Source organism: Pleuronectes platessa, chromosome 3 (genome assembly GCF_947347685.1).
Source record: "Pleuronectes platessa chromosome 3, fPlePla1.1, whole genome shotgun sequence".
NCBI lineage: Eukaryota > Metazoa > Chordata > Actinopteri > Pleuronectiformes > Pleuronectidae > Pleuronectes > Pleuronectes platessa.
In genome coordinates this window covers 8,132,728-8,146,440 of record NC_070628.1, presented here as the reverse complement: position 1 = coordinate 8,146,440, position 13,713 = coordinate 8,132,728, and the positions used below count along the sequence as shown (strand labels likewise).

At 39.9% G+C, this 13,713-nt stretch overlaps 1 protein-coding gene across 1 annotated transcript; it reads left to right on the top strand.

Moving 5' to 3' along the window:
- Nucleotides 1–3,188: 3,188 nt before the first annotated feature.
- Nucleotides 3,189–11,732, top strand: anxa5b (annexin A5b). Its single transcript, XM_053418720.1, has 13 exons — nucleotides 3,189–3,333; nucleotides 3,582–3,629; nucleotides 7,316–7,400; nucleotides 7,933–8,027; nucleotides 9,125–9,238; nucleotides 9,335–9,425; nucleotides 9,554–9,633; nucleotides 9,716–9,766; nucleotides 10,077–10,170; nucleotides 10,261–10,356; nucleotides 10,468–10,526; nucleotides 11,162–11,284; nucleotides 11,384–11,732. The coding sequence occupies exons 2-13, from the start codon at nucleotides 3,627–3,629 to the stop codon at nucleotides 11,444–11,446; spliced, it is 954 nt and encodes a 317-aa protein (XP_053274695.1). The 5' UTR covers nucleotides 3,189–3,333; nucleotides 3,582–3,626; the 3' UTR covers nucleotides 11,447–11,732.
- The last annotated feature ends 1,981 nt before the right edge of the window (nucleotides 11,733–13,713 follow it).

Here is a 13,713-nt window from a genome sequence, read left to right as displayed (position 1 = left end):
AACGACGGCAACATGCAAACTCCACACATAAAAAACTAGGTTTTAAAATATAATAAAATGTTGGTGTGAAGTGACAGCTTTAACCACTGGACCACAGTGCCACCTCCTTGTACCAAACAGCCAATGACAAATTAAAAAGCATTGTCATTTTTGCCTCATGATCATAATCAGTTTTTTCTTATGGAGCTGAATAACACAGTGAACTGGTATGACTCATTGTTTTCTCAGTAGCGTGTGGGAACTGAGCTTTTACTCTCAAGGTAAAAAAAAGTTACTTCATGTTAAACACCTTTCAATTGTTCATATATGGACATATGTTCTGAATATAACAGCAGTGTGTGCTTGGGAGTCTTCACATCTCCAATGTAGGTTGTGGTTTTGTGGAATTTCCCTCTCTCTTCCACTTGGTGGCACTATAGCCTCCACCTTAGGTTTCATTCTGAGTTGTAAAATGAACAGTGATGATAGCGACTGAAGTAGCATTAATACATTATACAACACTTGTTTTTGTTTTGTTGTCTGTACTTAAGTACTGATGCATGCTCAGAAAGGGGATGTGGTACTTGGTTCCTCACAAGAGTTTCATTACAACACCTTTTCTGTTGTTAGTATTACAAATTGATGGATAAACTCAGGTTTACAAGACTATTTCTCACATCTTTCTTTGTCAGAGCAGTAACAAATACCTCAGAGACTATATTCCATGATGACATGTGGCATATTGAATGTGTCACTGGGCTTTTTAAAGAAAACTTTAACACAAATACAAGTAATTGAAAAGCTAGCACACATGTGTTATTCATACAGGCTGGAGGGTGAAGTCAGTAGCAGTTTGTGTTTGTGTGTGTTTATGAAAAAGAGTGAGACTTTCTGTGGACTATTTGGTTCATAGGTCAGTGATATGTATAGCTGGTAATTTATTCTGTTTGTGTCTTTTTGTTTATTTGTTAATGTGAGGGAAGGAGACAAACATCATGAGAACTCTGGTAAAAACAACATTATTTGTGTCCATAAATAATAAGAATGATCCTTAGAAGAAAAGGGATTTTTTTGTTTTTTTTTACAAACAATACAGCGTAGTTGTGTATTTTTGTGTATTTGTCTCACTCTGTGTGCTGTGGGCTCTGCGGCTTCAGATTTAACTTCAAGTTTCTTAATGCTACACATTCAGAAAGCGAGGATGTTCTCTAACTTACACCCGCTTCCTCAAAACACACAGTTTGTGGGTGTTTAGTAATCTCTGTGCCTTTGAGAATTTCTTAAATACTTCTGTATTGTTGTATAATGTTTGAAATATCTTGAACATCTGGAAATGATAACAGATCATGCTTCATTTGAGCTTTCCAAATTTCCCTTAAAACTGGTCCGTGCTTTTGTTTCACTGGAAAACCAAATCAAACACAAATATATTCTAAAATATTATTATTAAGATATTATTTAAAGCAGAGCAATTCCAAACTGTATGTATTGACAGCAGTTCAGAGATCATCTTCAGTGGTCTTTCAAAATAAAAGATTATCCATCCATCCCAAACATCCCATAATTATCTATATGTGTATTTTATTTAAAATATTGAAACCCACACTGTGTGTGTGTGTGTGTGTGTGTGTGTGTGTGTGTGTGTGTGTGTGTATGTGTGTGTGAGTGTGTGTGTGTTAAGTATCTCTGTTTGAATTGATCTGCAGCTCTCGGTTGGTGATTCATTGACCTGGCATGAAGATTCCATACTTGCCAAAGCAAAAGGCAAGACAAGGGCTCACATTCATGGCAGAAACAATTCAAATCAATTCCATGTATTTCTATTGTGACATTCTCTATTGAACAGATCTAATCTTTGCAATTGTCACAGCAGCTTCGGTTTCAGTCTCCACCTGATGTCAAAGCCTGATGTCAACTAGTCAAGCAGAGTATTTGGCCAGTTTCTGACTAACACATTCATATTTATTTATTAATTTGTTTTTGTTTAATATTTAATCATTATGTCTATGACTTATTGGTACATACTTGTCACTCACAGATTATAGCCTCATGGAGAAGTTCAGTTTAACCTTAACATGTAAACACTGGTCGTCCTTTGGTGAAAGGCACAGAATCAACCCAGGGGTTTGGAAAGAAATACTGTTTGGTGCAACAGTCCATCCATCCCTTGACCTAAACTTTATCATAACTACTTCAGCTTTGCACATCTAGAGTATTTTCCTAGTAGTCTTTAACTTGTGGGCATTAGCAAAGCATAACAGACTTTCCTGTCGTCCAGTGGTCTGATGTACTGACATATAAAGCTGCACTAATCAATAATTCCATGTTAACAATGGATCTAATAACTATGTGTAATGTGAAAGAGGTTACTTGTATTGACAAACCCACAGATAATTATCTCCTCACTTTGCAGCTCCACTCAGCTCGGTGGAACATTTATATTTTATCATCTTTCATCTGTCTGCTTTGATTCAGTCTTTATCATCAACTTTGAGTCTGACTGGAGCTTCTGTTTTCAACAACCCAACAACAACAACAACAACAACATCAACAACATCAGTCTCTACATTTTATGACTTTTTCTGTAATATTATTACTTTATTTTGGTAATCACAACTTTACTTTGGTAAATTTAAGGCTTTTTTCTTGAAACATTTCAAAGTTATTCTTTTAAATTTAGAACCTTTTTTCTAATGATATTACCACTGTATTCTCGTATAACTGTATTCTTATATTTTATAACTTAATATGACTTAACTCTCATAAAATCACAACTTTATTCTCATAAATTCTCGACTATCTAATTTCTCATGATATTATCACTGTGTTCTCGTAATATTATGACTTAAATCTAAGTTAATAAATATGTATAACCTTTTTTTCTCCTAATATGACTTAAAGCTCATAATATTTCGACTTTATTCTTATAAATTAAGGACTTTTTCCTCATGATATAACCACTGTATTCTCATATCACTTAATTATTGTACATTTTAACAACTTATTTTTCTATATATATTTTATATTACTTAACACTCATAATGTTACGACCTATATTTCCCCCCTGTAAGTGGCCACAATTCTCTACCGTACCTTTTCTTTCTGCAGCTGTAAAAACTTTTTGAAACTTTTTCCACCATCGACACTTCCAATCAAAAACATCATTTCCCAGAGTGCACTGGGAGCAGGGCTGTTCCATGGACTATTGCCGGGGTGTGGCTCACACACACACACGCACAAAGCTGAGGGGTTTTCTGGCTGGAGCTTCACTCTCCGTCCTCCTTCTCCTCCTCTCCTCCATCTCCACCGGGTCTCTCTGTGTCCGCTGCCCGAGCCTCGTCTCTCAGCTCCGCGGTAAGTTCCTCACCTCATCGGGGGGCAAACCTCTGTAACATGCGGGGGGGAACGGAAGAGCAGATTGGGCCAGGTGAGCGGGGACAGCCGGGGTCTCACCTGGGGTTTCACCTGGGGACCGAGGAGGAAGTTTGACAGACAGAAGAAGACACAGCGGAGACCTTTATTAAAACTGATGAAGAGTTTCTACTAAAGTTTCTCTCTGTTTTTCATTTCATCGCCGGTTAAAGCTTTTCTCTCTTCAACAGATCTCCTTCCTCATCTTCTCCAATAAACCGTCCAGACTTTTCAAAATGGTGAGTGTGCTCCACTTCTCTTAAGCGTATCTTTTTAAAAGTTTTTAACACAAAGAAAAGCGTCAAACTTCACTTTAAACCTACAACTAAAGTCACAATTCCTCCAATAGTCGGCGTAAAAATCCGTTATTTATGCTAATGTGTGACTCAGAGTGGTTTTTACATCTGAACACAAGGACAACGCCCACTTTATTCCCCATTATATAATGCCCAGATTAAATTTGACTGGAGGACAAGTCTGGGACACAGTTGCAGAGTTTATTTATTCACTCTTGATAAACTTCAGACATGTTTCCAAAGTCCTAGCTCGATGTTTAATCAGTGGCAGCAGATACTATGAATTATAGCCACTATGTACATGCGGCTGAATAAGCCAACTGTCCTTCTGTGTGTTTAAACTGAGTTTTTACACTTAAACAAACACAACTGTCCGGTTCGTCACGTTGTAAGTGTGAATGGACTTGTGTTGCTTTGCTTTTTATAAGACCCGTTTTCAGTTATTGTAAACTTGAAAAGGCCGTATGAGGAGGAAAACCTATTTTTAAGGAATAATTCGGTTTTAAGTAAAGGAGGAGTTCTAGTGTTAAGTTGTTTGGGGCCATTTATGATAGTGAGGGTCCATACGAGTATAGAAAGTCTTTGTGTGTGTGTTTGTGTGTGTGTGTGTGTACTTTTATTTTGTGTGTATCATTTTCAGTTTAGATCTTATGAGAGAGGATATTTTGGTCGATCCTCACTTTTTCAAGAGTTGAGGGTTATGGTTAGAATTAAGTTAAGGTCAGGCATTTAGTTCTACTGGTTAAGGTAAGTAGGTCAGGAAGGGGCTAGGGAATACAGTATGTCAATGAGTGTACTCACTAAGATACTAAGCACAAGAAAGTATGTGTGTGTGTAGAGAGAGGTTTAATTTGGGGGAAGTAGGGAGGTTTGGTGTATGAGTCACATGGGCTCTGTTCCATTCGGGTGGGTCTCTGCGTCTCTCTACCTCTCCGTCTGTTTCACAAAAAACATTTCCACGTCTCGCCTCCAGTTTAAATCCACCCTCCCATTCCTCTCTTAAAGGGGAAACGGCTCTTTCTTTCCCCCCCGCTCGTCAGGGTGGAGTCGGTTCGCCACCATGAACATTGTCATCATAACAGTGAGACATGATGCTGTCACAGTTTAGTCTGAAGTTATAAACCAATCTTAAAAGTCTTCTCTGTTTCCAAGCCGGATGTTGTGTATTCCTTTGTGTTACAGAGCTCCATTGTTTTCCAAAACTGTTCAAGACAAATCGCTGACCACACATTTGCTCTCTGTGATATTGTTAATAGACACTGTGGTTTATTTTGAGTCAATCCCACACGTAACCTACTCTGTCCCGGAGCTGTTAATACTCACATGCATTAGCATCACATTAGTCAAATGCGCCATTTACTGTCGTTTGAGTAACATTTGCTTTAAAAACCACAGAGCCCAGTTGTTTGAGGAAGTTACTACAATTAGATTAATGTGCAATAACATACTTTTGACATATTTTATGTATCCAAGTCTTCAGTAAGCAAAAAAAAAAGCTTGGAACCAGGGCTGCAGCCATGGATTCAGTAATACTGAAGTCATAAGTTCAAGCAGCCTGCAGAATTTAAAACAACTCGAATACAATCAAGTAGAATAGATATTAGATTATAGAATAGAATACATTTTTTATATAATACAAGAAATTAAGAGTGCTACTCCTTATTGGCAACTAGTACAAGTTAAATAAAAGTAAAACATCACAACAATAACAATAATCCTTATTTATGTAGCACCTTTGTTAGCAATATTAAAAAGTTGCTTTACAAGGAGGAAACAAAGGAACTTGAGCCATGTGAACATGGAACTGAAAAAGTACACAATGTACAAGCAGTGACCACAAACCAATTAAAAAAATAAAACAATTTAGAATAAAGTGCAGTTCACAGTAGTTATTGCAGTATAAAATGAATATATAGTGAGGACTGTCATTTAGTATATTTATTGAGATTATGAATCGTGGCCTCAGTAAAGAAACTGTTCAGGAGTCAGAGTCCGTGGTCTGAGTTTCTAATGACCTGCTGCATCTGGCTGAGGGTTTTACAGGTTGTGATCAGAAAATTTTTCACAGTGTCTGAAATGATCCAAACCTGTGCTTTGAATTTTTAAAATAAAGAAATGAAACAGGAAGTTATCTCCGGGTCGTCAGTGCGATCAGGAAGTGTTGAGAGACGGAACAAACACATTGTTGACTCTGGGTTTATTATGGGATTAGTTCTTCAATCTGTTGGTTATATCCACAAGCTCTACAACATGGGTTGTTAACCATAAAACCGATTTTATGACATTATGACAGGCGACTTCTGTTTATACATCACGTCTACATGGATTGGTTCCCAGACTCCATGGTAACATCGGCCCATAAACGTAGGAGGGGAGCGATAAGACCTGTGTGGGGCCAGTGTCACTGTCTGTGCTTTACATTGACTTCCCCTTGTGTTCAACATACTGAGACCAGAGGCCCCCGACTCTGTCTTGTGCGAACTCGTCCTGTACGACTCAACCTGTCAACTGTACGAGCACCAGTGGCGTCATGCATTCCACTTGGAGGGATCAGCGTTGTCTAAATATCTCCCTGTTTGTCCATTGATTAGATTTAGTTTACCTTGTGCTGATGAGTGTGTTTATTAAAAAACTGCGGCTTTTCTTCTTCCTGCAGAGAAAACACAGAGTCCCGGTTGTTAACAGGCAACTTGTTTTCTGGACCCGCCACATGTTTTTTTCCAGGGTTGGAATTCCACAGACATTCCCGTGGTTGCTCGTCTCTAAACATCTCTGAAGCAGCTGCAATGATCACAGCCTGAACCGCTCAGTAAAATCCATTTTACAGTTGATGTTCTTTCAGCCTTATCAGATTCTCACAGTCTTCAGTGTCGGTCAGTTCCCTGTTTTGAAATGTTTGATCCATAATCCGGGGAAATGATTAGTCAAAGAATCAATGACTCCATTCAGACCGGGTTTTACAATGCGGCTCATATCCAGATTGTGTCCAGACTCCTGATAACATTTATACCAGGTGTTAATATTTGACGCCAGTGAGATTCGATCGATATGTCACATCCTCCTCTCTCCTTCCGTCTTCAGTGCAAACACCCATAGAAAGACGTCCACAGAATATGCCTGATTTTCTCGTATTTATAATCAAGATTCATGAATTATTCTCTGGGAAGTGGTGGAAATAGACGCCTTATATCGTAATTTAGCAAAAACTGGATCTGTTCCTTTGTCCAGATTCATCGTTTCATACTCTTTGTTGTAAAAAACTTTGTAACTTGTATTGAAAAGTGCTGTACAAATAAAGTTGTTATTATTTGACGTTTGCAAACAAGGCAGCGATCATGAGGACACTGACCACGGATGTTGCTTAAAGATGATGTTATCTCTGTTTACAATGATACAACATGCGTTCATATAATTGTCAACTTGCATGATGTGTTATTCAGGAAGTTTCCCTTGAGAGGCTTGGTGCTTTAGTATCTGTATATAACAGCTGGGGGAATACTTTTAAAGTTTTTTTTACTTAGTGGAGAGTATAAGTATTTATTGTCTATGGGAATAAATTGAAAAACATCAGCTGCTCGTGAAAAGACATCTAACTTTGGAAAAATCTGTCCACTTCTCCCTCGTTGCAGGCCAGCAGAGGAACCGTGAAAGCCAGCGGCAGCTTCAACGCCAGCGCTGATGCCGAGGTTCTGCACAAAGCCATGAAAGGGCTGGGTAAGATGGTGTGTGTGTGTGTGTGTGTGTGTGTGTGTGTGTGTGTGTGTGTGTGTGTGTGTGTGTGTGTGTGTGTGTGTGTGTGTGTGTGTGTGTGTGTGTGTGTGTGTGTGTGTGTGTGTGTGTGTGTGTGTGTGTGTGTGTGTGTGTGTGTGTGTGTGTGTGTGTGTATCTGCTGTCAGCAAAATGTTATCTGATATGCAGAAGCCACGTCAGTCGGTAGTATTCCTCCCGACAGACCAATGGCAGAGTGTCACGTGGGGAGTTCCTCTCTGAACAATCGGTGTAGTAATCCCTGGTGTCTGCGTGGAGCTCCACCCACGCACCGGTGACTCATAGACACGTGAGCCGGGAGCAGTAACCGGAGACGCTTCTCTGTGAGTCAGAACGCTGTCCTGCACCGAAGGCCGTGATTACGTGGTTGAAACACTTCAAGAGCCGATCCAGTCAGAGCGTGTGGATTGTCATGGAACACGTATGTCTCATGAGAACAGTTATAAGCCTGAGTAACCGTGGTTCTTGATGCCCTTAGGGACTGATGAGGATGCCATCGTGCAGCTGCTGGTGGCTCGCAGCAATGCCCAGAGGCAGCAGATCCAGAGCAGCTACAAAACTCTGTTTGGAAAGGTGGGAGCGCCTCGTGATCACGTGACCACCACAACATCACAACCTCACAGCTGCAGTCTGAAGGCCTCATAAAAACAATTTGATGTATAAAAGATAAAAGCAACAAGAAGGCAGCGTCACGTAAAAGCAGTAATTACATATATAAAGAATAGGAACAATAAAAAGAAGAAGAACACCATTTAAAGACATGATGCTTATTAAACTATTTCTCTCTACTGCTAAATTCCCACTGGCCTCCGAAACCCTCTCTTAGCATTTGTTACGTCTTTGCTTTCTTCACACAAGGTTTTTACCATTTATCATCTTTGTATCTATTTACATTGATTCCAATCTGTGCACATGCTGGGCTCTAAACATGAAACAGTAAAACAAGGGAAAGTAGATCACGCCACTAGAGGGCCACTCGGTCAAAGCTAACGCCCTATCTCGTTATGTTAAAGAAAAAACTAAGCAAAAATTCCAGGACGCACCCTGTTTATTAGGATCTGCGCCAAAATTTAATAAATTCCTTCTTGTGTCATGACCCGCCCTTCCACCAAGTTTCATGGAAATCGATTCAGTAGCTTTTGAAACCTCAATAGAAACATGAATTAGTCGTTGGAGGGAACAACAAAGAAAATTATTAAATAGACAGATAATTGTTGCATTTTTTATTTTATTTATAGGAGTCGCTGAAACAAAATGATCTTCCACTAGTAAACAGTAATACACCACAGACTGTTATTTCTGAGGAGACTCACAGTTCTACTGTACACAACTTTGTCAGTTTAAGTTTGTAAGTTACGTGAATTGTTTCTCGGCCTGATTCAACGAGCCCAACATGACGTGTTGATTAGAGGCAGATTTTACTGACAGAGCGGTTCTGGCTGTTTTGTTCGCTCCCCTCTGTTTCCACTCTGCTGCCAGATGTGTGAAGGGAATCTTGTGAGCTGACAGAGGAAGCTGGTGCAGACCCAGATGTCTCCTAATGAGGAGAATAGAAATAACACCAGTTAACACTGTGTAGCGTCCCCCAGGTCTCACGGTGTTCCTCCTCTCAGGACGACTTTATAGTATGTTCTTCATCAACCAAAACTTACCATGTTTCTTCACGACAGGATCTGGTCAGTGACCTGAAGGGTGAGCTGGGGGGCAAATTTGAGTCCCTGATCGTGGCTCTGATGACCGCACCCCTCGCCTATGATGTGACTTCGATTCGCAATGCCATCAAGGTAGGTGCTGCAGCAGCTGCCAGATGTGGACAGGGACTTTAGCAGCTGGGCAGTGGATTTGAGAGGTCTGTGACACTTCCCCTCTTTGACCTCCAGGGGGCAGGAACGGATGAGAAGGTGCTGGTGGAGATCCTCGCCTCCAGGACGGCTCAGCAGGTGAAGGACATCTCGGCTGCTTACAGAGCGGGTAACACACACGCACACAAACACACACACACACACACACACATTAAAGACAAGCGTTTTAAAGAAATGTAGGAAACTTGTGTTTTCCAAGATGAAGACATCATGTGTGTCGTGATGTGTTTCCCTCAGAGTATGATGACGACCTGGAGGAGGACGTATCTGGTGACACTTCAGGTCACTTCAAGAGACTTCTGGTCATTCTGCTGCAGGTAAATATCTCCTCTCCTCTTCCTCTTCCTCTTCTTTTTCCTCTTCCTCTTCTCTAAACATTTGTTTTCCCTCTCTCCTAAGTCCAACAGGCAGAAGGGGATCCAGCAGGGAGAGATTGAGAAAGATGCTCAGGTGAGTCAGCTGTTATTTCTTGCTCCTCACCATCAATGGTGTCTGTGTCTTTTAGTCTGAGTGTGTGAGTGTCACATGTGTAGCTTTAGGCAGGATACTTCAAGAGTGTTTATTGTGCGTTGGAGGAGGGCTTGGCAGTTTGGAGGAATGATGTTGTGGCACCCTCTAGTGGAAGAAGCAAGCTAAAACTCACTTCAAATCTCTGTTTACAAGGAATTAGTAAATTATGGAATGAAATAAATATTTAATAGTTTTTAAATAGGTCTAGTTATGAGTCTAACAGTGTGATGTGTACTCTGTGTGGTCCTAGGCCCTCTTCAAGGCCGGAGAGCAGAAGTTTGGAACCGATGAGCAGTCGTTCGTCACCATCCTGGGAAACCGCAGCGCCGAACATCTAAGAAAAGGTGGGCGTGTGTTTTTTTTTAGAATTTAAAGTAGTTTTTTCTGAAAACATCACATAATAATCAGACAAACTTTGAACATGTGTGTTTCAGTGTTTGAATCCTACATGAAGCTGTCTGGATACGAGATGGAGGAGACCATCCAGAGGGAAACGTCTGGAGGCCTGAGGGACCTGCTCCTCGCCGTGGGTACGAAACAAGTCCTCACTGCCGACTGGTTCTGTACTGGTTTCCTCTGAAACTGTGGTGACTTATAAACAGAACCAATTCTTACATTTCGTTTCTATTTTCCCTCTGAAGTGAAGTGTGCCCGGAGCGTTCCAGTCTATTTTGCTGAGACTCTGTACTACGCCATGAAGGTAAGACGACAAACTGCTGAGGAGGTTAAGAATGACCACGTCTGAAAGTATATTTATATAAATCCCTCTATGTTTAACGTGTTCCTAAAAAACAAAATGATATTGGTTGTAATGACACATTATAATGTCAGCTACAGTGCTGCTTTTATTCAGAGGTTAAAACTAAGTTTACATTTTCTTCATGTAGATTTAGCAGGTATGTGAATATTCATCATTTATTCATCCAGTCATTATGAAATTGAACTTAATAATAATAATAATAATAATAATAATATTTATAATACTCCAGGAATCCAGGCCCAGAATGCTAAAGAGGATTTTAAAACATTTTCACTTTTTTCTCATTAACTAGATCACATCCCTGAATTATTTAATAATGAAATTCGATGCATTTAGATGCAGATCAATTTCTGATCCTGGTCTTTAATTAAAGTAGAATATTGGTAAACTTTCTAATATGTATAATCTTGCAAACAAACAAAACAACCAGGGGTGAAAAGATAACCTCCTTGGTTTAGATAATGAGATCTTGAATGTAGTCGGTCCTTGTTAATAACGTGATGCTGCTGTTAAACATGTTGTTTTTGTTTATGAGACATATTCTAATGATGTGTGTGTGTGTGTGTTTGTCGCAGGGTGCTGGTACTGATGACGACACGCTGATCAGGGTGATGGTGTCTCGCAGTGAGGTGGACTTGTTGGACATCAGGTCTGAGTTCAGGAGGTTGTTCGCCTGCTCTCTGCACTCAATGATCAAGGTATAATCATCAATAAATCACACACTCACACGTTTTCACACCAGTTATGACTCCTTTCCCCCGTTTGTAACTTTCACTGCCTGTGTGTGTTTGTAACAGGGAGACACCGGCGGTGACTACCGTAAGGCCCTTCTGTTGCTCTGCGGTGGAGATGACGCATAACCAGGACAACAGGCAATAATAGGAACCTCGCCTGAAGGGCCTCCTCTCTCCAGCTTTACTACACAGCTTTGTTCTGTGTGAGACTCGGCTCAACAGGTCCTTAAAATATGATTCCAATTGAATGGTCGTTAACATTTTGTTAATTTCACATTAATGCAGCTTCTTGTCGATTAATATTTCACTATCATGTTTTATTCTTTAGAATTTCCTTAAAGTAAATACATTTCTTTTGTTACACGTTGTAAGGCTCAACCAATATGCAACAATAAACTTTTCATGTCATTTAGTCAAACTGTTTTATTTCTGTCTCTGTCATGCAGCATGTGTTGTTTATACATGCACCGGTCTCTCATGGCCACTAGAGGGAGCTGTCTAGAGATAAGCAGCTTCAACAGAGCTGAGCGTCTCATGAACATTAACATTCCAGATACTTAGTTTTATCAAGTATTTTGATTCTATGCTGTGCTTCTACTCCAGTACACTTAGGAGACAATGATGCAGATTTAGATTGTAAACATACAAATGATGCTATATTAGAAAGTTAAACCCAGCTTGACCAGTAAAAACATTAAAAAGCTGCAAACACATGTATATAAAATTTAATTTCAGCATTTATTGATTAAATTTTAAGCGAATAATTCATGGATCTTGATTTAAGAACCAAAAAAAACATATAGGGGATTTATATTTATGAGTTATGAGCAATTTAGTGCAGAGATCCACACAAAAATCTTGATCCAGTGATTTTAAAAGAGACTGTTTGGCCTGGATGGAGATATGTGTTCCTTTTAGTGCCGTTCTACTTTTACTTTATGGGTATTTCTACTTGTATTTAAAGTTCTACTTATAAAGCTGCTATTACTTCTTCCTCCACTCTTTCAGATCTTGTAGTCAACATCTGGTATTTTAAAACTTGAGTAACTTTTCACACATGGTGGAAAACATGTTAAATTTATGGACACATTTGATTTTATTTTAAATGTCACATCTAAGCTCTGTGCTTATATGGCATAACATTGTTTCACTAGACGCAGGATAATAAAACTTATGAAGCCATAATGTGAGAAAGGGAAAGTCATAAACACTTAATATGAGCATGTGTAACATAAAAAAAACATCATTTTTCACCCAAATCATAAAAGTCCTTACACTGGTTTAATTAATCCATTTTTTGATGGTTTCTGGTTCTTGAGATTGATTTAATCTTTCCACTACAATGAGGAAAATTAACGGAATTTCACTTGTTGGGCTCACAGCCGTGATGAACTACATTTAAATCTTCCGGGATATAACCCTCATGACTTGGCATCACCAGGAGTCGGTGGCAGAAAAGCCTTTTTTTTGTTGTTGTTAATTTGGGTGAGATCCTTTAAATGCTCGAAGATCATAGATGGAACAGACGCCTCCATCACACTGCTTTGAATGTATTTCACCTGTACAGATGGTTGTTTAGAGGAACGTGACTTTATACCTGCAGAAGAGCATTAAAAACTTTATCAGTGAGAGGATTTTAAGGAAAAATGTTCTGTTCCTTGTGTGTGTTTGTGTTTAAAGGAGCATGGAGGGGGGGGGGCCTCAGGTCCTGCTCCTCTATCCTCTGTTATTCTTTTTCCCGGTGACGGCTGCCACTGATTGTTGCCACAGAAACAAAGCAGCCAATAACCAGGTCTGAAGAGCAGGGTGTGGGGCTCAGGCCACCTCGAGCCACAGCAGGAACAATGGCGTTGACTCCTCCCCCCCCGCTGCCTCGTGTGTGTTTTTGGGTGTGGGCGTCGGTGGGCGTGTCTGTTTGGGCGGTCATCTTTGTAGGTCACATCTGAAGCAGTCACTGGAGCGTTGTGTTGTGTTTGGATGTGTTTTCCCCGTCCGGCTCCTCCTCCTCCCATTCATCACACAAGTTCAAGTTCAAGTTGACTCCGGTGAAAAGTTTGTTTTTCCGGGCGGAAGCTCCTTTTACACACGGACGACAAATTAGAATCCTCTATGAAACTTAATGCCGCGTCATTTTCTCTGCGATTGTCTGAACTTGCAACAAATCAGAAGCCGCTCAAACTTGTCAAACACTGATATGAACACCCTGCATGTAGCTGCCGGGGCTTTGACACTGTCAAGCAGAAACAATTACTTGACTACTTTAGTAGTTAACAGAAAATCAACCATCAGCTACTTTGACAAATTATTATTTCAGCCAAAAGGGAAATTCTCAGATTTGAGGATTAATTTATTTTCTTTTCCCACACAGATAGTGAACTGGACATCTTTTGGAT

What these genes read in the sequence shown, in the direction of transcription:
- anxa5b (XM_053418720.1), top strand. An exon ending in CGCCGAACATCTAAGAAAAG is followed by an intron (nt 10,171 to 10,260) that starts GTGGGCGTGTGT and finishes TGTGTGTTTCAG; the next exon opens with TGTTTGAATCCTACATGAAG. An exon ending in GGACCTGCTCCTCGCCGTGG is followed by an intron (nt 10,357 to 10,467) that starts GTACGAAACAAG and finishes TTCCCTCTGAAG; the next exon opens with TGAAGTGTGCCCGGAGCGTT.